Consider the following 26,374-nt stretch of genomic DNA (forward strand, 5'->3'; position numbering starts at 1 on the left):
AACTCAGAAGGAGTTTCCTTCTCCAAAGCTGAAAATGAATGTAGATTCACTGCACTAAGATACAAAGGTTAAAAAAAAAAAAAAACGATATCCTTTGAGATTTTACCTCTTTCCTGCATCACAGACTTGTCGACAAGATTTTTATGGATTATCAGACATTGACTTCTCCATTTGGATGCAGAGAGTGCTTTTAGAGCAGAGCTTCTCCATGAGTTAAGAACTGCTGTGGTAGACTCTCCCACCTGGAAGTTACTTTCAGAGCTGACTGTAAACTCCCCCTACTTCACAGCTCAAAGAAATCTCAGTCCTCTGCTTTTCCCTGATGGTGAGGTGGTAGCACTCTTTAAGCATGTTTCACTCTTACCTGTCATGTATGGGAAGCTGGAGTCAACTTCATTTGAAAATCGGAGTACAATTGCCAAGGGGTGCACATGCCCGGATTGCTTCATCTTCAAACTTAACTTCTGACTAGTTTTGAGTCGGATGGAAAATCACTCCAACTTCAGAGATGTGTTCGTGGACTTCCACTCATTTGAGTGAGACAGACAGTTACTGAGCAACCCCCTGCTTCAGTCCTTGGATCATACCTATTCAAAGACCTGAGCATTCAGTTCAGGAGGAACGGGATTCATGGGCTGTGGGTGGGAAGCTGCCCTTTGCATAGGTTCTACAAAGACTTTCCAGGAAGTGCAGATCAGTGCCTTCCTATGAACTTATACACAAAAGCCTTTTCCTGCTAGAGATGATTTGTTTTTCACAGTGTCTGTAGAAGTGTCCAATTATACAGATTACACAGATTTCTCCTTTGCTTGGTTCCTCACAGCCTGAAGCACTCATCTTCATTAACTTAGTGTCACATATTTTAGTGAGCATCAGAAACCCAGTGGAAGGCTGAGTGTAGCACTGTAGAAAGAAGATTGCTAGTCACTATAAAAATGCAAAGCACAACCAAGAGAGGGTGCTTTAATTTCAGATAGACAGCTGTAAAATTGCTTAGCAAAGATAGTTGGAAATTTGCGTGTACTTCTTCCCAATTGCAATGCAGAGGTGAATGGCTGTGTACTGATAAAGCCATCTGTCTTGTGGGTGCCTGGAGGAAGCCTTGCACCAAAGCAATATTGCCAGTTTTACAGTTAATATCCTGGTGCACAATACTCTTGAGCCGAGAGCTGGATTGCAGACATTTCTGCCTTAGGGCACCCCAGAGCACAGCACCCCCGTTGTAATGACTCTTGTTCAAAAGCTCAGCCTGCTGGATTGGCAAGGGGATGAGGAATGCTGCAGGGCATAATGCATTGCCAGCACACCATTCCAAGCACTGAGATAATACTGAGGTCCATGGACTCAGATTTGAAGCCAAAGAAGAGAAAGAACAACTATCAGTGGAATGCTTTGGTTGGGTAGGTTTATCAGGTGGTGTGCATATCCTGGAGTGCTGGTTTTGACTGGGGTAGGGTTAATTCCCAATAGCTGCTTTGGGGCTGTTTTGGATTTGTTCTGAAAGCAGGGTTGATAATTGTGTTGGGTTTGTGTGGCCATGTTCTGGTAATGCAGGGGCTACAGCAGTGGCTTCTGTGAGCAGCTGTCAGAAGCTTCTTCCATGTGCAGCAGAGCCAATGCCAGACATTTCCAAAATGGAACCACTGCTGGCCAAGGCAGGGCCAGTCAGGAATGATGGTAACACCTCTGTGATAACGTCGTTAAGAAGGCAAAAAAAAGTTATTGCACAGCATAATAACAACAAGAGAAGAGCAGAGTGAAAATACGTAAGAGGAACAGCCCTGCAGACACCGGGGTCAGTGCAGAAGGAGGGGCAGGAGCTGCTCCAGGCACCAGAGCTGAGATTCCCCTGCAGCCCGTGGGGCAGCCCATGGTGAGGAGCTGTGCCCCTGCAGCCCATGGGGATCCACAGGGATGCAGAGATCCACCTGCAGCCCATGGAGGAAACCACACTGGAGCAGGTTTGCAGTGGGACTTGTGACCCTGTGGGGGACCCCGGCTGGAGCAGCCTGTGCCTGAGGAACTGCATCCTGTGAAGAGTGACCTGTGCTGCAGCAGTTTGGGGAGGACTGGTGCCTGTGGGATGGCCTCACATTGGAGAAGCTCATCGAGAGCTGTCTCCTGTAGGAGGGACCCCAAGCTGGAACAGGGGAAGGACTCCTTTCCCTGAGCAGTAGGAGAAACAACCTGTGATGAACTGATCATAACCCCCATTCCCATCTCCCTGCACTGCTGGGGGAAGACGTAGAGCTGGGAAGGATGGAGGGGTGGGAAAAAGTGCTTTTAAGATTTATTTTACTTCTCAGTATCCTGCTGATTTTCTTAGTAATAAATTCATTTAATATCCCCATGTTGAGTCTGTTTTGCCTGTGATGTTATTTGATGAGTGATCTCTCCTGGTCCTTATCTCAACCTGTGAACCCTTTGTTATATTTTTTGTCCCCTGTCCAGCTGCAGAGGGGAGAAAGAAAGAGAATTTGGTGGGTGCCTGGAACCCAGCTGGGGTCAACCCACTACAGTAACACAAGGATATTTCCACTGTTGCTGAGCATTGCTCCAACACTCAAGGCCTTTTCTGTTCCTCACCTCATCCCAGCAGTGAGGTGACTGGAGGTGCAGTGCTGGGGGGGGGGACAGCTGATCCCAGCTGATGCAGGGGATTTGGGGTCATGGTCAGTGTGCAAAGCTGGGGGAAGGAGGAGGGGACCTTTGCAGTGATGGTTTGTCACTGTTACACATGAGGGAGCCCTGTTTCCCTGGGGATGGCTGAACACCTGCCTGCCTGTGTAAGTGATGAATTCATTTCTTTTGTTTTCCCTGTGCATGTGGCTTTTGCTGTACCTATTAAACTGTCTTTGGAGTGTCCCTTCTGCTCTTCTGATTCTTTCCCCTGTCCTGCTATCGAGCAGAGGGTGCTGAATGTGGTTAAACCACAACACCTGCACATTCACAAAGAATGACAACAATTTATGAGCTCAGGAAAAAAAAAAAAAAAAAAAAAAAAAAAAAAAAAAAAAAAAAAAAAAAAAAAAAAAAAAAAAAAAAAAAAAGCGCAAAATCTGGCCTAGTTTGGATTTCCAAAATATAGTTTATGATTTTTGTATAATTTTAGTCTTTTTTCTTTGGTCAGCTTCAAGCGAAATACCATTCAAGAGACTGCTGTACAAGGCAACTATGAGTTTGGGACATCAGTGATTCCTGTGATTGGCCTTGCACAACTGGAGCTGCACCAAGGTTGACAGAGAGAACCCATAGTTACTTCTCAAAAGACTAATGATCCTTTTGGAAATACTTGCTCAATGTCATCTCATCTTTGTGACTTTTACTTCCCAAGTTTTCCACTGCTCTCATTTGAAATTAAAAGTCTCAGGTTACCCATGAGAACGCTGTCAAGCACAGAGCACTGTGGGTCTGTGGCTCACCATCACAGCCTACAAGGGAAAAGCTACACTTGTGTCTCCTCCTCTCCTGTTCACACCACCTCAGCAACCCACTGCTGCCTGCTGCTTGCCAGGATCTGCCCATTTTCAAATTCTCACCCTGTGCTACCTGCAGGGTTGTTTGAGATCACTTCTCATTTTGCAAGGCCTTGCAAGTTATGGAAAAAAGTTCACGGAGAGGGGACTTTTAGAAACACAACAATCAGAAAAGTCTTCATGCCTCAGGCAGCCTGACAAAGACACCTGAGCGGATTTGGCTTGATAATGAACCTTGATGTTTTTTGGTTATGGAAAAAAGAATCAGACTGCAAGAAAGGATAGTACCAGGACATTTTGACAGAAATACTGCTTTTGTCCCCCTAAGACTTCTAGGGTAGGGGAGAGTTAAGGAACCTTTTGGAATCCTGCAAGGCATTGTGCATTAGCAGTGAGCCAGATCCTGGGAGCTGAAGGTTCTATGCTGTTCATCTGCAAGGTCTTATACAGCCACAGCTCAATTAATAATTGTGATAAATCCTTACATTGATCTTATCTTGGGGTTTAGATAGCCAATGCTGATACTGACATTTAACATGCCTGTGCTGCAGCCTAGGAATCTGCTCAGACAACTGCTTCTGTAAGGAACTGAACATTTACATATCCCACTATAAAACTGTGAATGCAAATTCACAATCACACTTCTACATCTCAAATGTGTTTTATTCATCAGCAGTTAATGAACTCATTGCAGGGATCTTTCCTCAATTACCAGCCAGAAGAAATGCAACACAACAGATAATACAAACAATAGACGCCTTTGTAACTGAAACTGTGGATCATGCCTTGCAGGAAAAGAAAAAAATATTAATGTTCCCTTGATGTTTAAAAATAAGGAATCTTACACAACCACCATTCTTAACTAATGCAAATCATTCCCTGCAGAGCAACAAATTGAAAACACCTAAGATAAACTTGAGAGGCTATTTACTTTGAATATTTTTCAGCTGTTCTGCTTCCCCCTAAACATATTTTAAAAGACAATTTTAGAGGGTTTTTTTTGTACAGTGTCTTTAGTTTGGGTTCTTATCCTTATCTGAAAAACACTAAATCATGTTTTTGAAGAAAACTGAAGAAACTTAAGTTGTTGACAACTATTACATCTAGTGCCACATGACTTTCTGATCAAAACAAAAAGCACATAATATAATAAATACATGTTAAATACATTAGAAATCCACTAAATTATTTCAGTTTTCTGTTTTCAAAAAGAAGGCACAAATATGGAATCATGACTGAATAATGTTATTTCTCTTTGAATCCCATAAAGATTAATACTAGAAATGAACATGTTTAGCATTTTTACTGATGATATGGAAGAAAATGTAATCATTGCTGGTAAAATCTGCAGCTGTCACAAAGATTAGCAGATAGTCAATACTAATGAAAGCAGTACAGGCACACAAAATGATCCATCATTTACTAATCTAGACATACTAAGAAAAAAAAATTCAAGTTAATACACCCAAACAGAAAAACTAACATTTACAAAAATGAAGTATGGAACCAAGTACTAAAGGATAACAATAAATTTCATGAGTACTTCTCTACCATTAAAAATAATTTAACATGGTCTTCCTATACAATTCTGTGTCAAGAGGTTGATTCAAAACCAATGAAACAGTGAATACAAAAGTCAGCACTTCTGAGATTTTAAATGAATGCTAAGTTTCTGTGCTCAGTTCTAGCAGGCTTGTTCCCTAAATTGTGGGAAAAAAGGGGACACAATGTATGAGGGAGCCACAAAACCAAGCTGGAAGCTACAGAAAATGCTTTAAATCAAATAGTTTAAAGAGATAATACTTACAGTGACAAAAAGAAGGTTGCCTTGTAGCTTGATTAAAAAACTTTCACAGAAAGTAGTGGCTAGTGAGGGACTACTTAATCTAGTGAAGAAAAGTATACCAAGAACTAATGGCCGAAAGTCAAATCTAGACAAATTGAAATTTAAAATAAGGCACATGATTCTAAGCATGAAAGTGATTGAGTACTGGAATAAATGACTAAAGAAGGGGCTAAGTCTTCATTCCTTGATGTCCTTAAATCAAGCTGGCCTGTCTCTGTACATGACTTGCTTTAGCAAAAACCACAAATTTTGCCTTCGTCAGACTGGTCTTCATCCTGAAGTAAAGGGAAAATTTATGACCAGAGATCTAGATGGGGTCAGAGAAGATAATCTCATGTCCTTTTCAGTCTTACTTTCCACGAATCTATCAATTTACTGAATGAGTATAGAGAAAAAACTTTCTGACTTACTTTTGCCATCTGGATAACAACGTGATCCATAGCAAATTGTAAATCATACAGTAATAAATGTATGTCAGAAGCCATCAAGATGAATATATTCTTGCAATGCCTTCTAATTTAGAAATTTAGAGTTATTTAATATTTTACACATTAATTTTATTCTGGGTAATTGAATCAAGGTGAAAGGGTTAAGCAGACAGGCTAAATGAAACACTGTGCCATGTACTTAGTTTAATATGGTTGGAAAAATCAATGAACTTTGGTCTGTCAGCTTGCAATCACAGATTTAATTGAATAACATGTCAAGTATTTTAAACTGTTTACGAATGTAAATAGAATCCAGCACTATAACCATGGTAATAAGCCAAGCATCTTTCCCTGAATTCCAATCAGATTTGAACATGACCTTCATTTTAAGCTCCCACATGCCAGAGATCAAACAGTTATCATTATGTTTACAGAGTTCAGTGATTACTCACTCCTGTGATTCTCAAGAAACCATATTTGGTATTGATTCTTTCTGTAGCATCCAGGTAATGGTTGGTCAGTTTGATATTTCTAGCAATGGTTACTCTTTCTTTGAGCATTTATAGTCACTTCCACTTGATTATTATCACTGGAGGGGGAAGGAATCACACAGCAAACTTTTACTGAGTCTGCCTGAGAAATGGTGGAGGCTTAGTGTACAATCACATGCACAAAGGGAACAAGAACAGGAGAAGCATCTCCTCAACTTGTGTTGTGTGAACTCCAGGCACAGCTGTACAATAGCTCTTTACCCTTTTTCTCCCTTCCCTTTTTATCATTCCCAGGCAGTAGCTTCCCACAAGAAGACATGAAAGCGTGAAGGAGAGGGGGTCACAGCCCTGTCCAAGCTGAAAGAGCTTGCCACTGCAGACCAGTGTCAGGAGTAGGTAATGTTGTGGCCATGCAACATGCATTCTTGTCCTTTTCTCAGGTGCAGTAAATGATCTGTTTTTTCATTCGTTTTTTCTTTTTCCTTTTTTTTTTTTTTTTTTTTTTTTTTTTTTTTTTTTTTTAACCAGACCCAGATGCCTGCAATGCAGATGTTTTTATGACTAACCTATTTACGTTTTCATACAAGTCAACATAAAGCACTAAGTTCTCTCATTGGTACTATTGTTCCAGTTCTAAAATACATGTCTAGCAGCAGTCAGTTATATCCAGCTATTTAATCCCAGTAATTAGGAAGTTCTTTAGGATAGGCAGTTCAGATGGTAAAAGCTACACTGTAGACATCTGAAGTCAGAAGGAATGACTGCTTGTTTCCAAGCTCTCCTTAGCAAGGTGCAGAAGAACACTGCCTCCAAAGCACCTGCTGGGGAGAACCAGGTCCTCACTTTACCAGACTGATCACGTGTGCAATGTAAAATTATGAAGCCGCTTTAAACTATCAGCAGCCTTGCCCACAGGTTCAATCACGTTCTCCATTGTAGACAGCTCAATTACATTTCCTGAGCACACTGTCATCTCAGAGGTGATGGAACTGGCTGCACTGGTGCTGTGCAGCAGAGCAACCCTGCATCAAACTGCTACTGATTTAGGAGTGGAGAAAACAGCAGAGAAAACAGGGAGATTGACGTGGGAGTACACAGACGATAAGGCAGCATTAGTCAGCACAACAGGCAGTTGTCCTAGCACCTTACTGACCAGGCTTGGGGGTTTGGCAAAGGTTTTGAGCAGAATCACAACAAAGCAGAGCTTTAAAGAAGGAACAAAAGACAATGGAAAGATTGCGCTGTACAGTTGTGGAAAGCACTATGGGGAAAAAGCACAAATGTGTAAATCTCAAGTATGGCAAATGGGTGATGGAAATTAATACCAGAGGCTGACAGGGATGGAGGGATCATCTGTGCACTGAATGAGGGATGGAGAGGACTGGCAAAGATCTTGAAAGTGAAGAAAAGCAGCCCCTATTTGATGCAACCTATAGCAGCATACAGCTGATGCAAAAGAAAAGTTCCTTCTGTTTTTGTGTACTCCTCTTCAATCTTAGATTACACTTTTTTTTTGTCCATTATATATCCCCAAACAGGATGTAGCCTTGCAGTAATATTGTAAAAGAGAACTACAGCTTGCTTATAGACTTTATCAGAGTATGGAGTTCATTAAAATGACTACAGACTACTAATTATACAAAGTTAAGCACTCAACTTAGAGAATAGCCTTATTAAAGCTATATATTTGACCTTCATTGACTATGGTGCATATGCAGTTTCAAATAATCATTGAATATAGTTTTTTTACTAGATTCTTAGAGACAGTAAACAAATACAGAATCTAAATTTCTCTTCTCTAAAATATGTATCTCCCCCTCCCCTCTGGCCTGCATACATTGAACAGTTTAAAAATACATACAAAATTTACTCAGATGCAATGCAGAGGATATAGCAGTAAAAAGTGAAGCTTAATTAGCTGCATAACCACATGCAATACAGCCCTCCTTAGGAGGAATCCAGGGCTGATGCAATTAACTACAAAACCTGCACAGCTAAAACCTGAGGTTTCCCTAAATTTTAAATGTAAGACATTTTCCCAATCCTACAGATGGCCATCTTTTGCACTACCACTTTCAATTATTATACCCAATGTGCAGCATACTGTACATGCATAACACACACCTCTTTTCACTCCACGTCTGTGGACTGGTTTTATGATATACATGGCATTATTAGTAGGTGAAATAAGTTTTCTTTGGTGAAAGACAGCTTAAAAATCTTCTGTCTTCATGCCGTCATTCACCATTTTTTCCTTGGTTTTTTTAGGTTTTTTTTCCTAAAGTTACTTTTTTCCCCAGATTTCAGACATTCAGCCTATTGAGTAGCAACTCCCTACATGAGTGCACGAGAGAAAAGCCAGCTGTCATGGAAAACACATTAAGGAATTTATAACTCTGCATGACTGTAAAGCACTACCTAAAATATTGCACCAATTACAAGGCAGTAAAAATCTGTAACATTAGAGATTGATTCCCATATTATATATCCACAAAGGAGAAAAATTTAGGTCTTACAGGCAATTTTAAGAATAAAACATGTACATATATAGAGGTAATGGCTTTGAACTCATACTCTTGCATACAAGTGAAGTGACCAGCTTATCCACTACTACAGACGTCTCAAGTGACTTCAGCCCCTGTGGTCTTCCTTGTACATGCTGGTAAGGGACAACTGCCTCTCAGAGCAGATTTCTCTCCCACTGTGCTGCTGCTCCTTACTTACTGTGCACTGTTCAATAATGTAAACCAGAAAGTCAACCCCTGAAAATACATGAAGATTACTTTCCACCTGATCCTTAAACTCTTCCCACTCTTGGAGTCCATGTAGGTTTTAAACCCAAAATCTTGAAGTTCTGTCTTCACAGAAGTTTGAAATATGCTAATAATAGTGTATGTGCAGTTTAGCCAGAAGTATTCTGATGCAAAATCCACTTAAAAAACTCTTCTATGTTTCAGTAATTCCACATGATGCAGCACATTCATTAAAAGGAATGATGCTGAAGAAGAAAAAAATTCAAGGCCATCTCCTTTACCATTTATAAGTTTAGCATGAAAGTCTAAAGGGATAAATATTTCATTGCTATGCTGAAGGAGCCATGTATAGTGAAATGAAAAAGTGTTCACTTGTGGATATTAATTTAAATTTTTCAGTTTTCGTATCTCAGCCACATTGTGATACCGCTGCTTAAATAAACCTGAGAAACTGTAAGGAGATTGAGCACCATTTCTTTAGAGAAGCCATGTAGAAGAGTGACTTGGTATTAAGTGTGATGTATGAGATCTTTTTGACTGCAAACAGAATGTCAAATATGCACCTGCTGCCATTTTTAGTACACTGCCTAATTTAAATTACGAGTAATGTCCATTTCTTTTGCTTTTAAACTAGATCTTTCTGGTGTGTTCTTTTGTGCATTGCTTTTAGGTGTCTTCATGCATGTTGCAGATCAGCACACCACTGTCTGACACATTTGTTTCAGAAACAAATACACTTACGTAACTGCATTTATCTACAATGACAATCTACGATTTATCTTCTTGAATTTGGTCCAATTTTCTAAACTCTTAGCATACTTTAACCTCTTCATAATCCCTGTTAGTGCAACTGTGGCAGGTTTGGTAAGTGTGAGATTCAGCTCCTCTCACACACAGGTCATGTGCAAAGACACCAGATATCACTGACTAATTGGCTATACTCAGAAAATGCTCCTGGGCTTGCTTAGCTGGGGCCAGCTGGTTTCTGAACAGAATGTAAGGCTCTTACAGTGGTGAAAGCAAAGGGGAAAAGACAGACCGACAATAATCTTTTATCCATTATTATCTGGTTCAAGCAAAGTACATTTTTGACCTGTGAACTTTTACTCACTGGAATAGTACAAAATTTTTCCCTGCTTTAGCAGTGAGGCTGCACCAGATGATCCCACTGTAGGGATCCCTTCCAATCTTACCCATTCTGTGCTTCTGTGAAAATATTTCTGGTTGGCAAAGATATTAAAATCTGTTCATCTATATGTAGCTATTCAAAATTCAGTTTAATTTTAAAAATCACTTTATTATTGATCAATCTGGTCTAGTAGAAATTGTCCCTGACCATGGCAGGGGGGCTGGAACTTGATGACCTTTATATCCTTTCCAACTCAAACCATTCTCTGATTATGAGAAATAGCCAAACACTGAAAGAGAAATAATAAGTAAGAGAAATTAAAGCAATAAACAAGGCTGTGACATGAGTGCCTGTGAGATGAGTGTGTGAACGTGTGGTAGTGTTTTCCAGGCTGGACTTGCTGGTGTGCAGGAGAGCCACAGAGCAGGCACAAGGGCCCAGGACCCAGGGAGGGACAGGACTCTGGATGTCCTGCTATTCAAGGGATCAAAGGGCTGTGCAGTCAGTCACATCTGAGTGTTGTGTGTGTGTCCCTGAGCTATGTGCTTAAGTATTGCTACTGTCTGAACCTGGAAATGTGGAAACTGGAGTTACCCACACTGACATCCAGATCTCCAGGTACACTAACCTGGAATCCAGATGAAAAAGAGAAGGAATCTCCAGGTCTTGGGATCTACTCAAGGCAGCAGCCCTATAACCTCCCTCAGCACAGTCACTCAAGGAAATGCACTCAGAAAATGCAGACACTACGGTATTTTTGTGGTCCTAATTTGATCTCTTTTGTACTTACATTTCAAAAGTCTGTCTTTGATTACATGACCTTATTAATTTTTTTCATGTTCAGTGTTTAGGACAGATGATGCTTACCTAATGAGTTGCTGGGTATCCTTTTTTGCAGTTTTTAGGCCTCATTTACTGTGTGACATTCAAACCATAAAGTGAGGATGAAGTGATTAATTTCCCATGAGCCAGTTAAGAAGAGTATCTAGGTGCTTCACATTCAAGTGATGTTTTCTTCTTTCTCCAGATGTGGGACTGAGGCACACAGGATCTCAGTGAAAAGTCACAGCTACAGTTCAATTGTTACTGCAATTCAGGAGCATTAAAAGAGGGAACACACTATTAGTTTCTCCTCTCAAAGTGTGGTTTATACAACTTTCCTACCAGACACAAACCAAACTCAAGTTCTTCAGAGCTGCACAAAGCCCCTTAGCCATAAGAACGATTTTTCTGCACCTGAAATAATTTTGTGTATTACCAAACCCCTTTTAATTTCTTCAATTAATGAGGAAGAGTTATGATTTTACTTTTGTTACAAATTTTGAGCATCACTAAACCAATGTTTTGCAATGGGATACATCAGGCAATATAATGAAACATTAAAAACAAAGCAAAAAAACCCATGCAATGTTTGTATAGTCTCATCAGTAGTGTATCTCCAAGCACATGTCAGAGAAGTTAAATATGTTGCCCCTATCTTACCGATGACAAAGCTAACACATCTAGATGTAAGACAGTTTGCTCTGTGTCACCTGTCAGATGAATGACACAGCTGAGAGAAGAGCCTCTCACAAAGCACTTTTTTCTTCATTATTCCAAAACATGTTACAACCATGGATATTACTTACTGTAGTATCTACACTTGGATAAATTCAATTGTAGAAATATTAGACAGCAGTAGACAGATTACACAGTAATCACGGAGAGAGAACCCAGTACCACAACTTTGAAATCAGTGAAACCCATTGGATTGTAACAGGCTGAGCCATGGAGTAGTTCTGAAAATGCCTTCCAAGTTTCTGCATAATTCCAAACAGGACCTACATGACCCACACGACACACACATAGAAACGTATCTATGTCCACAGTTTAGTAGTTTATTCAGCAAAAATACATTCCTCAGACATAATGTTGCTTAGGTTTAAGTATAAAAAAATATAGTTCTGTTTTCCAGGCAAGCAGATATACAAAAAAGTCAAGAAATATAACTTTCAGAAAGGAATGATAAACTTACAAACAAAAAAGATAATACTATACTTCTTAAACAAAATACCAGATAGAGACTTTATCATTCCAGTCAAGTTCCTTATCCTAAAGGGAAATGTACATATTAATGCAGCTGAAGACTCAGGCCATACTCTTGACTAACCCATAACAAAAGTCACACTGTAGTTATACCTTTACTGTCTTCTGGAGTTTTTGTTCATTTACCTTTATTGTCCTTTGGAGTTTTTGTTCGTTTACCTGAAGGTGTAGAATGTGTATTGACACTGCTCTTCCTGAACAATTGCTAATTGGTTAAGAGTCTGTATATTAAATTTTAATCCTGTGCATATGGACACATGGATAAGGCTTTATTTCCTGTTCTTCACAGGAAGTATATCTGTAATCCAGTAGTGAAACAGAGATGTGGCTACTTTGGCATGATCTGAAACAGAGAAAACACATTCCTCCTGAAATACCTCCATGACATTTCTGAACACAGCTATTTCCATTCAATATTAATATTTTAGTAAAACCAGTGCATATGCTGGAGCTTAAAGACTAATACCTACAAATTTCTATATAAGCAGGTGCATTTTAAGAGGTCAGTCATTTGTATAAGACACAATTTTGCTCATATACTTTGAAATTTCCTATTTGTTATGATTCAATAATTCAGAAAAAATGAGATTGAAATGACATGATCATAGGGGCAAGGCTTCTTTCTGTCTGGAGAGTAGTTTCACAGATCATTATTTAACCTACAGTAGTACCTGGAAGCCCCAGTTAAGAATGAGTCATATTGTACAGATAGCTGCATTAAAGCCTCAAAATGCTATGACTCCTGTCTTTGAATTCAGAGATTACCTATGTGACTTCATTAATTTTTTCATTATAGGATTTTCTGCAGTACTTATCACATAATAATCACATTTAAGATGATTCTATAATGATTCTATAACATTATACTAATACAGTTTTCAAATTTCCTTTTCTTTGAATGCTCATTTATTAAAAAAAAAAACGTGTAAATTTCATCATTTTGGGGTCTCTGTATATCCAGTCTCTGCATTGTTGGCACACAGTAACTATATTTATTCTGGTCAGCAAAATGTACCTCCCCCTGCAATGAAGACTTATATAAATGACAATTCTCCAAAAAAAGGCAGTTAAAAGAAGATTCTAGCTCTGCCATGAGTGATAATTTCCTAGGCAACAAGGGAAGAGTATGTTTGAGATTTGAAACCAACCAACAAAAGAAAAATGTTAATAGATAACAGACTGAAGTTGATGAGCAGAAGTTCATAAATGAGTTCATAAATTAGGAGACAATGACTTTTTTTTTTTTAATTAGATCACCTATGCTTTAATAATTGATGTGAAATGGGAATTAAGCAGACCTCATTTGCAAAGCCCGTTTCCAGCCAGCAAAGGGAGCATTACTTCCAGTCACAGCTCTTCTCCTTTGCCCACTGCACTGTGGAGGACCATGAAGGTCTCTGGCTTCCTTTTGCTAATGGCCATGGACTTTCTATCAGAGCTCAGCAAAGCCCCCATCATGAGAAATCCATGTCTATGTGACTTCTAAACATTCTCTTCCGTGCACATACGGAAGATTTTTGGTAGAGGTAAGTACTTTTTGTTAACGACTACCAAATAAATGGAACCAGTAACAGGGCATTTTGTTCTCTTTTACAGCTGAGAACAATGACACTCTAGATAACCATGCTCACATGAACATTCTTGACCAGCCTCAGCTTTGTCTGGTCATTCATGTACAAGGTCAAAGGCAACTTGACAGAGCATTTGAAGCACAAAGTACAATGTAAGTGGATGGAAGATGACAACTAAACAGAACAACCAGTACCTCTGAACCACAGAGATTTTATTGCTTAAGTATTTTTTCTCATTTAAATAAAGAATTAAAAGATAATAGCTAATGTTAATTATTTGTGTGTCTGAATCTCCTTAGTATTTCCTTTTCCTGCAAAATTTATCAAACCCTACCATCACCCTTGATAAGAATTTCTTCGATATGACTGCAAAAATTGGGATCTAAGAGCTTAAGATAAAACAGAAATTTGTTTCTTGTTTCTTTTGGATACATTGTGATTTTCAATCTGAGTAACAGCTAAGAGATGCAAAGGAAATACCAAATCACAGTATTGAACTAGTGCTTTTGAATTTGTAATCTGCAGACCTGGAACAGCTCATGGCTTTATTCTAAAGCACCCTTATCACCAGTAGGCATAAGCTTGCCAAGAGGGACTTGGTAATCCCAGTGGACATTTGGATGAAACCATAACATCCATATAGGAGGAAATAAAAGACATAATGGTGTGGATAATTTGTAACTTTTACTAGTGGAGAATCTGCACTTATATGAAGAGATGCATCACTTCTTATTTTTTTCTTATGCTTCCCTTCCTGGAATTAAAGATAAAACTGAACAAAACATAGCACCCATTGCCTCCTTGATGATGGCATATAAGTAGAATCATAACCATGGGAAAAAGGGTTAACATACTGTTTCTTGAACTACAGGGAATAAAATGTTTATTTTGTAAAAATAATGCAACTTCCTAAAATCAAGGGTTTTTTTATCATGTTAATATGGAATGACAAGGTAATAAGACAAAATCACAAAATAATTAGAGAATACTATTATGTACTGTGTATTTTTAACTTCATAAACAACCCTAACTTGTCTTTCTATAATAAGAACTTGAATTTGTTGATACAACAAAGGGTCTATTAACAAATTCAAGTTCTTATTATAGAAAGGTATTATATTACAAAGGTCTTTGTAACCTCTTAACTTTCATCACCAGCTCATTGGGAGTGAAAACTAAAATATAAAAAACCCACACTGGACAAGATGACCTGATTTTGAGCCAAATGTACAGAAAAAGAAAAATAGTATAATTAAAGGTCTAATTCAAAGTAAAATTTCAGAGCATTGTATTTTCATTCACTAAACTTCTGGAATTGCAAATAGAATGTATTTTTTAAAGTCTGCTGAGGAAACTTAATGACTAGCAGGTGCTTAATTATCCTTTAATAATTTATAAGAATGTATTTTTCCTCTTTCTTATGTTGTTGTACTTCATGAATATCAAATAAACAACTATAGTTACACCACTGTGAACTTGGAATGAGATTAGAATTGAGCCCAGAGTGACAGCAGTTACTAGGGAAAAAATCAGCTGGAAGAGTAAACAATTCCAGGCTGTACCAGCAGAAACATTATTGAATGTTAAAAATCACTCAGAAAATTTTCTTTTGCTTTTTCAAGTGATGAATACATACATTAGAAAATTAGGGGTTTTAATTTGCTTCTGTTTTTTCTCTTCATTTTGACATTTCTGCTATCCAAAAGTAAACAGAGCAACGTTTCTCAAGGCTGCAAAGCCCAAAAGAACTCCAACTGTATTGTACAGAAGTTAGATAAGGCCTGTAAAGAATATCCTGAATGTTGTCACTTCAATTCCATTTGGATTTAATCAAGAAAAGCTGAACTAGTTCAATTCAATAGTTCATTCAATAAAGGGTAATAACATTTTCAAGATTCCTGCTGAGTTCTACTTGGTTTGCACACATGTATTACATCCAATGAGACTGTGATTGTAATTAAGATCAGAGATTGTAGGCTTGAAATGCACAGAAGGATTTCACTCCATGTATACGTGGATACTTCACATCCATCAGAACTTTAAGGGTTGTCATACCTCATATCTACTCTTAATATGTACTTCTCTAAGAGCATCCTTTTCAAAATATATCAGATCTGAACTCCACAGGCAGGAATTCTTTCATCTCTCTGTCCAACACACAGCACCCAGGAGGCTCCAGTCTAGGTGAGGATCTTTAGCCACTATCATGCTGTGAATTATTTAATGAAGTTACAAGCAGATGTCTCTCCTTTGAATGCTGTTGCTAAGCCTCTGATGGCTACAGTCTTAATTACACTGTTACCACACTGCTACCATCTCTGCTGTTACTCTTCAAAAGACAGAGTACGACCTAAAATGGTTGAGATTCTCTCATGCTGTAGCTAACTGCCCTCAACTCTGATTAAATTCTTTGGGAGGCAAGAAAATTCAGCACATCTTGTAGATTTTTGTCTGATGCTGAAACACAAGTTCTAATGACTGGTAGCAATGACTGTTTAAATGAAGACTACATGAAAAATGAATCATTATACCTCATGTGGACTACATGCTGATCCCACACTTACTTGAAGAACTATTAACTGTACAAGAAGAGACTCTACTAAAATTATAGGGGTTGTAATAGAGAACAGAAGGAGCCTGTGCCTCAGGCATGAAAAAATTTAGTAACACAGTAATTTTTCTTTTTATGAATGACTTCAGAATAATATTTGTTATAAAGAGTAAATTTTGGCATTATCAAGAGTATTTTTTAGAAACTTAAACCAGATGTTTATATTTAAACAAAACAAAACGGTAAATCAAAGTTTAGCTTGCAAAGTCTGTGTATTAAAGAAATCACGTGGTGACCAGGAAGAAATAAAATAATGAGTTTTATTGATTTTTATGCATGTAAAATTAATCCTTAGCTGGAGGACTGAAATCTCCAAGATAAACAAGTTAATTCCTGCAATTTAAAAAGTCTGTCATGAGAATGTATTAAAAATATGCTTTAATTATGATTAAATCTTAAAAAATTTCAGATTTAAAAAATATTGGTTTAAACCCTTGAATCATGTCATATTCTGTAGTTTCTGCAAAGTAAGAAAAGCTTCTATATTGATTGTAAACAAATGGGAAATAGGGATATCACTGTATTTTTGGTGGGAATTATGTCTTCATATCCTGTATAAGCATATATTTACTATTACATCATTATTTACAGCTTCCTAATTAAAAAAAAAATAAAGCTGTGTGAATTGTAATTCACACAAAATATCAGTGTGTGAACATGACTGAACAGTACCTACCAGGAGACATCATAGATTGTTCTTGGAATTGTTTCAAAGCATCCTTCAATCTCTCAATATCCTGTAGCAATACAAGGGATTTCAGCCGATGCAGATGAGTCACATCTGAGGAAGAGATGGTGCGAAACTCAAGACATTGTAAGAGCTCTTGGGCAGTTGCTGAATTTACAGTAGCATCTCTGCATTGTGATTTCTCTGCAAAGACAGTTAGAAAACTATGTTAAAAATATTCAGTGAACTCAGAGAATTTTTCTAATTACAATTTTTTTCCTAAGATAGCATCTTCCTTTTTAGCACAAATTACAACTAAATATCAGGTACTAAAGAGTAACTTGTTAAACATTTTTTGTTAAATATTAAAACAATGGTAAAGCAAAAACAACAAAAATCAGTAAGTAAAAAGGACAATAGAATTCATAATGACAGGAATGCAAGAAGAATCAAATTATTTTCAAAGTTAGCAGAGAAAGAAGGTGTGAAGAAGAAACTGTACTGTGGCCAAAGCACTGTGTTTTTGCTTCCTACACACTGTATATTATGAACTGCACAGACATTTGGAGAAAGAAACAACTCTGTGGAACTACTGCAAAGTACTTCTGGAGGCAAACCACTACTTTGTTATTGCCCCTTTATGTTTTTATTTAAAAAGCAACTATTGCAGCATGCAAGACCACAGAGAAAGTGACGTGTAATGGGTTGACCTTGGCTGGATGCCAGGTGCCCATCAAGGTGCTCCATCACTCCCCTTCCCAGGTGACAGGGCAGAGAAAATGAGATGAAAAACAGCTCACAGATTGAGATAAGGCAGTTTGCTAAAAAAAACCAAAGCCACCAAAAAACTCAACCAAAACTACCAGATGTTTGCAGACACATAATTAAAGAGGAAGAAGGGTTTATTCTCTATGTTTCACCAGCAAGTGATGTTCAGCCACTTCCTGGGAAGCATGGCTTCAGCCCATGTAGTGGCTGCTCTGGAAGGCAAACATTGTAAAAGAACAAATGCCCCAGTTCTTCCTCCCTCCCTTAGCTTTCGTATCTGAGCTGATGTCACCTGGTATGGAATATCCCTTTGGCTAATTTGGGTCAGCTGGCGTGGTTGTGTCCTCTCCCAGGATCTTGTCTATTCCCAGCCGCTTGATGGAGGGGAATGTTGGAGAGACAGCGCTGATAGGATGCCAGCACTGCCCAGCAGTAGCCAGAACTCTGGTGTTTTATCAACACCTTTCCAAAGCACTCTGAGGGCAGCTGTGCACAAATGAGCTCCAGTTCAGCCACACCCAATACAACTGTTTATACAGCATTAAACCATGAATTCACTCTTTCATTCCATTGCCCCTTTAACCAGACTCCCTTTAATTCTTTTTTTTTACCAGCAAGACACCTGAGAAGTACAGAATTTTCCCCATTCAGATTTTTAACATATGTACTAGAAGTATATTCCAATGTGACCATTTGAAAATGCAGCTAAAAGCAATGCCTTCCAATTTTATCTAAAAAAAATTTGGGAGTGTTAAAGTCATTCAACTAGAAAAGGCAAACAGCCTAATGCCAGGTCTATATAAAAATTAGGATTTGCCTAACAAGAAAGTTAGTCACACTCTGATTTATAGATGTCATATCTCATCTGTAGAAGAAATTCCTTTCAACTAAGAGTTCCCCTCTGTGGATTCCAAGGTCCTCACTGGCTCAACACTCCAATCTGCTGGTTTGAAACTAGAGCCAGTCAGTCAAACACTACCAAAACCTGAACTTGACTTGCAGGAAAGCTGCAAGTTCAACAACACTTTCTTAAAAAATCAACATGCAACACAGCTGTGGACAATTAATCAGGTTTCTGTTCTGGGTCATGTACTGACGGCAGAACTTGAAGAATTTGCAATCTTGCTTGGTCACTACAGCAAATGCAAGTAGCTTAGCTTGCATTTACTTAGCCATATGGTGAAGTAGTAAAATTCTTAATTTTGGAGATGGAAATACCTTAGCCAGAAAGTAGGATAGATTTCAAATGCTAGGCTTAGTATGAAGACCTGATGCAGCAGGAAAATTTAACGTTAAGCAAAGAAAATTCTATGTATTAATCTTGAAAAAGTTAGCATGAAATCCCTGATGTCATCTTAACAAAGTTTTTACAGTAATTCTGTAACCAAAAGATGAATTTTATGGTACTTAGAGACTGACAGCACTGCCTCAAGATGTACTAATACAGGTAGGTAAACTATTTAATATTCTCCATTCAGCTCCACAGTGACCAATGAACATTGGATGGACCATTAGGGATAAATCCATGCAATTCTTTCAAAAAAGTACTAGGGAATGTGCATTGAGCATCAGTTCCCATTCAACTTGTTCACAAGCATTTTATGCCAATATACTTTCCTAGTGCCAATAGTATCTTCCCTGTTCTTGTACATACTGTTTGTCTAGATTTCCTTATAGAATTCAAATAATCTCCTGGGACACAGAGCATTCAGAAAAGTAGATTGGTTTAGAGATACTAAGCATGAGATACTAGTTTAGGATAGCAATTGCCCTTATCTGAAGTTCTCTGAAAGTAAGTAATCCTTCTGGATGTTTGCCTGCTGAGGGGAAAAGGAATTTTAACCACCTGTCCAAAGCGCATTTGAATGTTTATGAGAAGAGTGAGGAACATCATGTATATTTTTAAAGACAGAGGACCACAAGTTTTTCTATGGATGTGAATTCTTGCATATTCATGTACAGACCACAAAGTGGGACAAATAGTAGGTACTCACATGCCTTACTTCTTCTCACGTGCCTCTCTTCAAGAGAGACACTTCTTTAGTAGATTTGTCCCATTTTACAGCAGTAATAAATGCATATCCATTTTCCCCTGTGTGGTAATACTCATAAAAAGAAACGAGAAAGAGTGGTACATACTGTCAGTGAAATAAATTTGTTGTGTTGCCTGAAGGAAGTCCAGAATGCTATCTGCCTTTTCACCTATGTCTTTTAAGCCTGCTGCTTCTTCTTTGTTGCTTTTGTCAGGCTGATATGTAAAATCCACACTGGTAGTTTTTGTTACTAAGCCAGCTGCTTTCTTTTTTTCTTTCTGTCGCTTCTTTTTCATTTTCCTCTTTTTGTTTTTGCTTATTTTGGGACCGTCTGTTTGCTGCAGCTGTAAATTATCTTGAACAACAGTCTCTTGCATTCCCAAATCTGTTTGTTCTCCATGGAAATTACTAGAGATTTGTGAACTGCTCTTTTGTTTCTTCCTTCGAATGCGCTTTCTCTTGGTTTGCCCTTGATATTCCTCTTCTGCAGATTCAAAAGAGACATGAGAGCTGTAAATAAGAAGATCTGTAATAAGCATTTTAGAGCTGCATACAATGAAATATGACACCCTTCCAAATTCTGGGATACCTGAGTGGCTCTAACCTTACTTTTATGCTTACAATGTCTTTTAGTACTACAATGTCAAAGTCAACTTTTCTGAATGCATTAAAAAGACATGCTGTTTCCCCTTCTGCTTTCAATAAAGACTGCATCCTCCTTCATGCTACATACTTTACATCCCATTTACTTTCTTAAGGCAGATAATATGGTTCTATACAGAGTGAGGTCAAAAGAATGCCCAGTGCAAAAAACTAGTATGGGCAGACTGGGTGACATGACATAAGAGAGCCCCCCAGAGTCCCACATCACCAGTTGGTAGAGTTGACCAAGACCACAAGAAGAATGTGCATAATTTAGAATAAAAGATGATCATGTTTATATTGATGATATCCATTCATGACAGTGCTGTGCTTTAAAAACACCAGGCATACGTTTCTGACTCATCTCTTTTCTCCTCCTTAAACATTCTCCTCCTTTGGGATATCTTACTGCTAGCTCAGTTTTGCACATCAACTTTACAGGAAAAGCATGCAAGGCAACAGTGACCTTGGCAAGTAATCTCTAATCTCTTTAACAGCCCGCCTTAGTTCTGCTCCCTTGCTACGTTATCATTTCCTTACTACCTAATTCTTCAAAAGCCTCAGATGTCACAGGAAATAAGTGCCTCTTGCTCTTCAAGACAGCTTTTGTGCTTCTTTACTCAGACTTAACCCTATATACAAAGCCCAAGTTCTAAAGTAATCTTTGACCCTGATTACTCCTCCCACATACTCACTTCTGACAATTAGCCCCTCTAGCACTAGCCAAAGAAGATTTGGCTGGAAGCAAAAAACTATCTTGCCTCTGAGTGCACTGCTGCTGAAGTCCATATTCATGTCTATAAAAACTGCTGTCTAACTAACTGGAATTCCCTTATTCATGTTCTAACAAAATCCCCACACATTCAAACATCATGGATTGCAGAATGCCAGTTTTCTTTTATGTATTGAGTTTGCATGCCAAGATTTTGGTCACAGGGGCTACAGTGGTGACTTCAGTGAAGAGCTGCTAGAAGCTTCCCCTATGTCCAGAAGAGCCAATATCAGCCAGCTCCAAGATGAACCTGCTGCTGGCCAAGGCAGAGTCATCAGTGATGGCAGTAATGCCTCTGGGGTAACATAGTTACTCATATATATATAAATATATATGTAACACATAGTTAAGAAGGGGAAAAAAGTTATTGTGCAGATGCAATTGCAACTAGAGAAGAGCAGAGTGAGAATATGTGAGTCAAACAACTCTGCAGACACCAAGGTCAGTGGAGAAGAGGTGCTCCAGATGCCAGAGCAGATTCCCCTGCAGTCTGTGGTGAAGACCATGGTGAAGCAGCTGTGCCCTTGCAGCCCATGGAGGTTCATGGTGGAGCAGAGATCCTCCTGTTGAGGACCCCCCACTTGAGCAAGTGCAGGCCTGAGGGAGGCTGTGACCCCATTGGAAGCCACACTGGAGCAGGCTCCTGGCAGGATCTGTGGTCCTGTGGTGATAGGAGCCCACGCTGGAGCAGGTTTGCTGGCAGGACTTGTGACCCCCCAGAGGACCCAAACTGTGCCTGAAGGGCTGCATGCTGTGGGAAGGAACTAACGCTGGAGCAGTTCATGAACAGCTGCAGTCCATGGGAAGGACTCATGCTGGAGGACTGCCTCCCATGGGATGGAACCCATGTCAGAGAAGGAGAAGGACTCCTTTCCCTGAGGAGATGAAGAGCCTCATTCCCCATCTCCCTGTGCTGCTGGTGGGGAGGAGGTAGAGAACTGGGAATAAAGTTAAGCCTGGGAAGATTTGGGGGAGCACAGAAAGGTGCTTTTAAGATTTGATTTTACTTTTTACTATCCTGCTCTAATTCTGATTGGTAATAAATTCAATTAGTTTCCCCAAGCTGAGACTGTTTTGCCCATGACAGTAATCACTGAGTGATCTCTCCCGGCCTTTATTTTGTGAACCTTTACTAATATTTTCTATCTCCTGTCCAGCTGAGGACAGTAACAGAATGGCTTTGGTAGATGCCTGGCATTCAGCCAAGGTGAAAACACCACATTCTAATTTTTGCTCTATAAAGTTAAAACATTAATCCTTCCCTCGACCTATACCTGCATTCTTCTAAATTCCTTACAGTGCCCTGAGCCTAGTACTCTTATCTGGATTTACACCATTCTCTTAGGGTCAAAGCAACCTTGCTTGGCTAAGGCTGGTGTGATACAGGAGAAACATCTGAAGCCTAATGCTTGTTTCAGAATGATATGCATAATCTCCTGAACTGTCTCAGACATTCTCAGTGTGTTTGGCTTTCTCATCACTCCTCCCCCTAACCAGCCTTTGTCGCTATTTTCTCCATGGTTGGAGGCCCTCTCTTTAATTTCTGTTTCTTTTTCTGTCTTGAACTCTGTCAGCTCTGAGCCACTTTCTCTTTAAATATCACTACAGACTTTTAGTTCTTTAGCTGTCAGATGACTCACTGCAAAGCAATTTTCCATACTTTCAATGAAGAAGGCTGCATAAAAATAAATTTGCTGTATTGTAATTGAACACCACAGCACATTAAAGACACGCCAAACGCCACCCTGGACCCACAGTGTGGAATGTTTCGCACCCATGCTATTTGAGCTAAATATCTTTAAATGTGATTTAGACATATGGGATGTGGGAAAAATAACGTCTGTGTCATCCTGAAGGCATAAAATATCAGAACTGAAGGCAGATATGAATGGTGAAAGATGCTATAAACAAAACATCGGTGTTTCATCTTGAGATCTAATTTGAATTTTCATGGAAGTATTTGTGTTAAAATAGGTGAATTTCACTGCAAATATATATACATTGTTTTGCAAAATTTCTCAGCCCTCTGATGACCTGAACAGCACTGTTTGCTAATAACACTACTTTAATCTATGCTCTCAGCAAAACAGCCTAACTTGTTCTTTAAGCATCTGAGGTCCCCAAATCTCAGTGAAATTACAGCATGGTGTGCAGCCAAGCACCCTTCTTTGGTTTGAGATTACTTGAAAAAAAACAGGGCAGAAGCCAGGATGGGGCTTACGATAACCAATGTTTTGAGTCAAATCCAAAAGTTTCCTTATCCTAAGTAGCTCAGGAGCTCAGGAGAGCAGAAGGCCTGAAGAGACCACGGTGAAGCTGTCAAAAGGCAGAATGAATATAGTCTTCCCATGTGTAGGTATTGAGATAAATGCCTGACTGGAACGAAGCCAGAACTATGCTGACTTTCCTCCAACATAGGAGACAAATACAAGACTCTGCCTAGTTCTCTTGAGGAGCTAGAGTGGCAGTCCTTTAGCAATTTTGGTTATTCTTTGCCCTGTATTCTAGTATCTGTGTAGTATCTACTGTTCCATGTGTGGGAGCTACCAGTGATTCAACATCAGGAACAAATGCAATTAGATGCTTATGAATGCAAACCAATGCACACAAAAGGGATTAATTCAAACAGATCGCTGGTAGGGGTAAAGTGAGCTGTTATCAGCTCAGGAAAAACAAAAGCCATACCTGTGCATCAGCATGGAAAGCTCAATGAAAACATTTGCTCAGTTGGCATCAGTGATCACAACAGCTAACACCTCGTTTGCATACATAAGAAAAGAGATGGAAAATAACAGGAAAAATATTCCAAAGCTATTACATAAACCTATTGTACTATTCAAGCTTGTAGTGCTGTGTTTCTTAGCATAATTCCAGAACAGTAAAGTTTTGGCAGGCAAAAGGAGGACTCTCACAGAAGTTAGCAGAGAAAGAAATTCCAAAAAGATTTGTATGATTTGACTTGAAAGAGTAATAAAATAGACTTAATTTCTGCCTCCTCATGTGAAAACAAGATGACATCTGAGCTGTTTCACAACCTAACAGAAGAAAGTAAAACCTTTTTTTTTTCACTAATGGTACAGTTTGCTATAGATTTCCCATGCACGTGGCATGCAGAGGAGCCAAGAGAACTGCTTGTTCATATAACCAGCAAGGCTACCTGATTACAACAGCCATGCTAAAATATAAATGAAAGTTATACAAGAAACATACACTATAAAGTTTATGTCACAGCCCACACAATGACCTTAACAAATGACATATTCAGTGGGATTCGCCTCCCACAGCTTTAGCTGCCTGAAAATACTTAGTGCATACTTAGACCTATGCTCCCTCTGATAACCCAAAAGACACTTTCTTCTTCAGAAAGCAGTTTATCTCATCCTAAACCAGCAGGGATAGAAACGCAACCTGAAGGACTTATCTCTCTCTCTCCCCTTCCATTAACCACAAAGGAAATGGAGATGATGAGCTCTGACTAGATGCTTGCAACACCTGAGAAGAATCAGTCTCTTTTACGGGCAATATTGGTACACAGGAAGGTGTTTCTTAACATGAGTCTGCTCATCAGATGATTTTTACTAATAAACAAAATCCACTATTTTATAGAAAACCCCAAACAAGACCCAACTTTTGAACTTTTCTCTATATTTCAAGCCAGTAGGGAGGCCTGATAAAATTTCAATAGATACAAATTTGGTTCTAATAATTCTTCCCACTGACAGAAAAGATTTGTTATGACAAAGCCAAGCAATTCTAAAAAATGCAAGGAATATACACTATGCAAGCAATCTCAGTATGTTGAGTAAGTACTTATGCAACAATGATAGGAATAGCTTTTGAACCACACTAACTCTAGCCACAGCTATACCTACAGCTTGCTCTAATTCCACAACAGCTGATGATACTTCTCCTGTTCCATATTGGTCTGTCACCTCTCTTCCTCCTAAGACCTACCTCTGCTCCACAAATTGCTTAATTGATCACATAATCTAATTAACCAGGAGCAATTGACTCTAACCTGTTTAGTCTGCACTTGGTGCTCCTTCACACTAAGCAAAGTGTCTTCCAGATGGAATGCACATATACAATTTCCAGTCACAGTCTCAATTTCACAGGCATTTCTTTCAGCCTTAGTAAGAACCCCTTCCTCAAGGACTGTTCAGAGTTCTTCCTTTTTGGCATAGATTCCTTTTTGGATGCAGTTTACCACGCAGGTGGACAGTCACACTACCCTGACTGATAGTATGATATGGAAGTAGGGATGAGCAGCCTCAGAAGGTAAGTTAGAACAAAAAGAAAAAGTAATTTTCTAACAGCCTATCTTATCTTGTCTGAAAGATTTAAATGTTTTCTCCATTCAAACTCATGTTTCTTTAACAGAACAGAGGTATAAGTATGTCAAAAAGGAGACTTTAAATGAAACAAGAAGACTCTGTTTATACATGCAGCTTACTGAACTGTGATAATAAAAAGTCAGCGCAGCCAGTTTCTATCTTCAAAAAAACCCAGAAAACAATGAAAAATAATAAAAAACTATTGTCAGGAAGATACCCAATAAGCTAACTATTATTGAGTTCTATTATATTAGGAAGTTACTTTGTATTCATCATCAGACCAGCACAATGAAATTAAATATGAAACTTAACACAGACTAAGAGCTGACTTCCTCCTGACTAGACTAACCATCAGCATGAACACACTGCTGGCAACTCCATGATGGAAAATACAAGCTTCCTCGAGTTTATCTTTACTATTTCAGTTCCTTCAGACAATGACAGATGGAAACTTTGTGAGACAGCATCCTATAACACAGTGAAAAATCGGAGGTTGATTACTTAGGTGTCTGTAAGTCTAAGGGATACGAAGTTCCACAGTATGCAAAATGAAGTTTGCCAATGAGAATAAGCTGGGATTTTTGAATGCTATAGATTTTTTAAAATCAGGTCCTCCCTGAATATTATAAGAACAAACTTTTAGAACAGGGAAAAAAAAAAAAAAATGTATCGCATACTGAGGGAAACGGAGTCAAAGAATATCCACTCAGCTTGAGGAATCCATATAATGTGCTTATCATTACTCATGTATGGCAGCTGGCTCTCCTG

At 38.8% G+C, this 26,374-nt stretch overlaps 1 protein-coding gene across 2 annotated transcripts in view; it reads right to left on the minus strand.

Annotated features, from left to right (window-relative positions):
- Nucleotides 1-11,991: 11,991 nt before the first annotated feature.
- The window catches only part of ERICH1 (glutamate rich 1), a 63,619-nt gene continuing 49,236 nt past the window's right edge, over nt 11,992-26,374 (minus strand). For both annotated transcript variants that reach the window (XM_041420784.1, XM_041420788.1), the window contains 3 exons: nt 19,965-20,342; nt 17,067-17,261; nt 11,992-12,551 (listed from right to left, as the gene is read on the minus strand). In XM_041420784.1, coding sequence (XP_041276718.1) covers nt 12,478-12,551; nt 17,067-17,261; nt 19,965-20,342 — 647 coding nt within the window. In that variant the 3' untranslated portion in view covers nt 11,992-12,477. The remainder of the gene's footprint in view (nt 12,552-17,066; nt 17,262-19,964; nt 20,343-26,374) is intronic.

This window comes from Onychostruthus taczanowskii, unplaced genomic scaffold (assembly GCF_017590055.1).
Source record: "Onychostruthus taczanowskii isolate IOZ18803 unplaced genomic scaffold, ASM1759005v1 scaffold11, whole genome shotgun sequence".
Lineage (NCBI taxonomy): Eukaryota > Metazoa > Chordata > Aves > Passeriformes > Passeridae > Onychostruthus > Onychostruthus taczanowskii.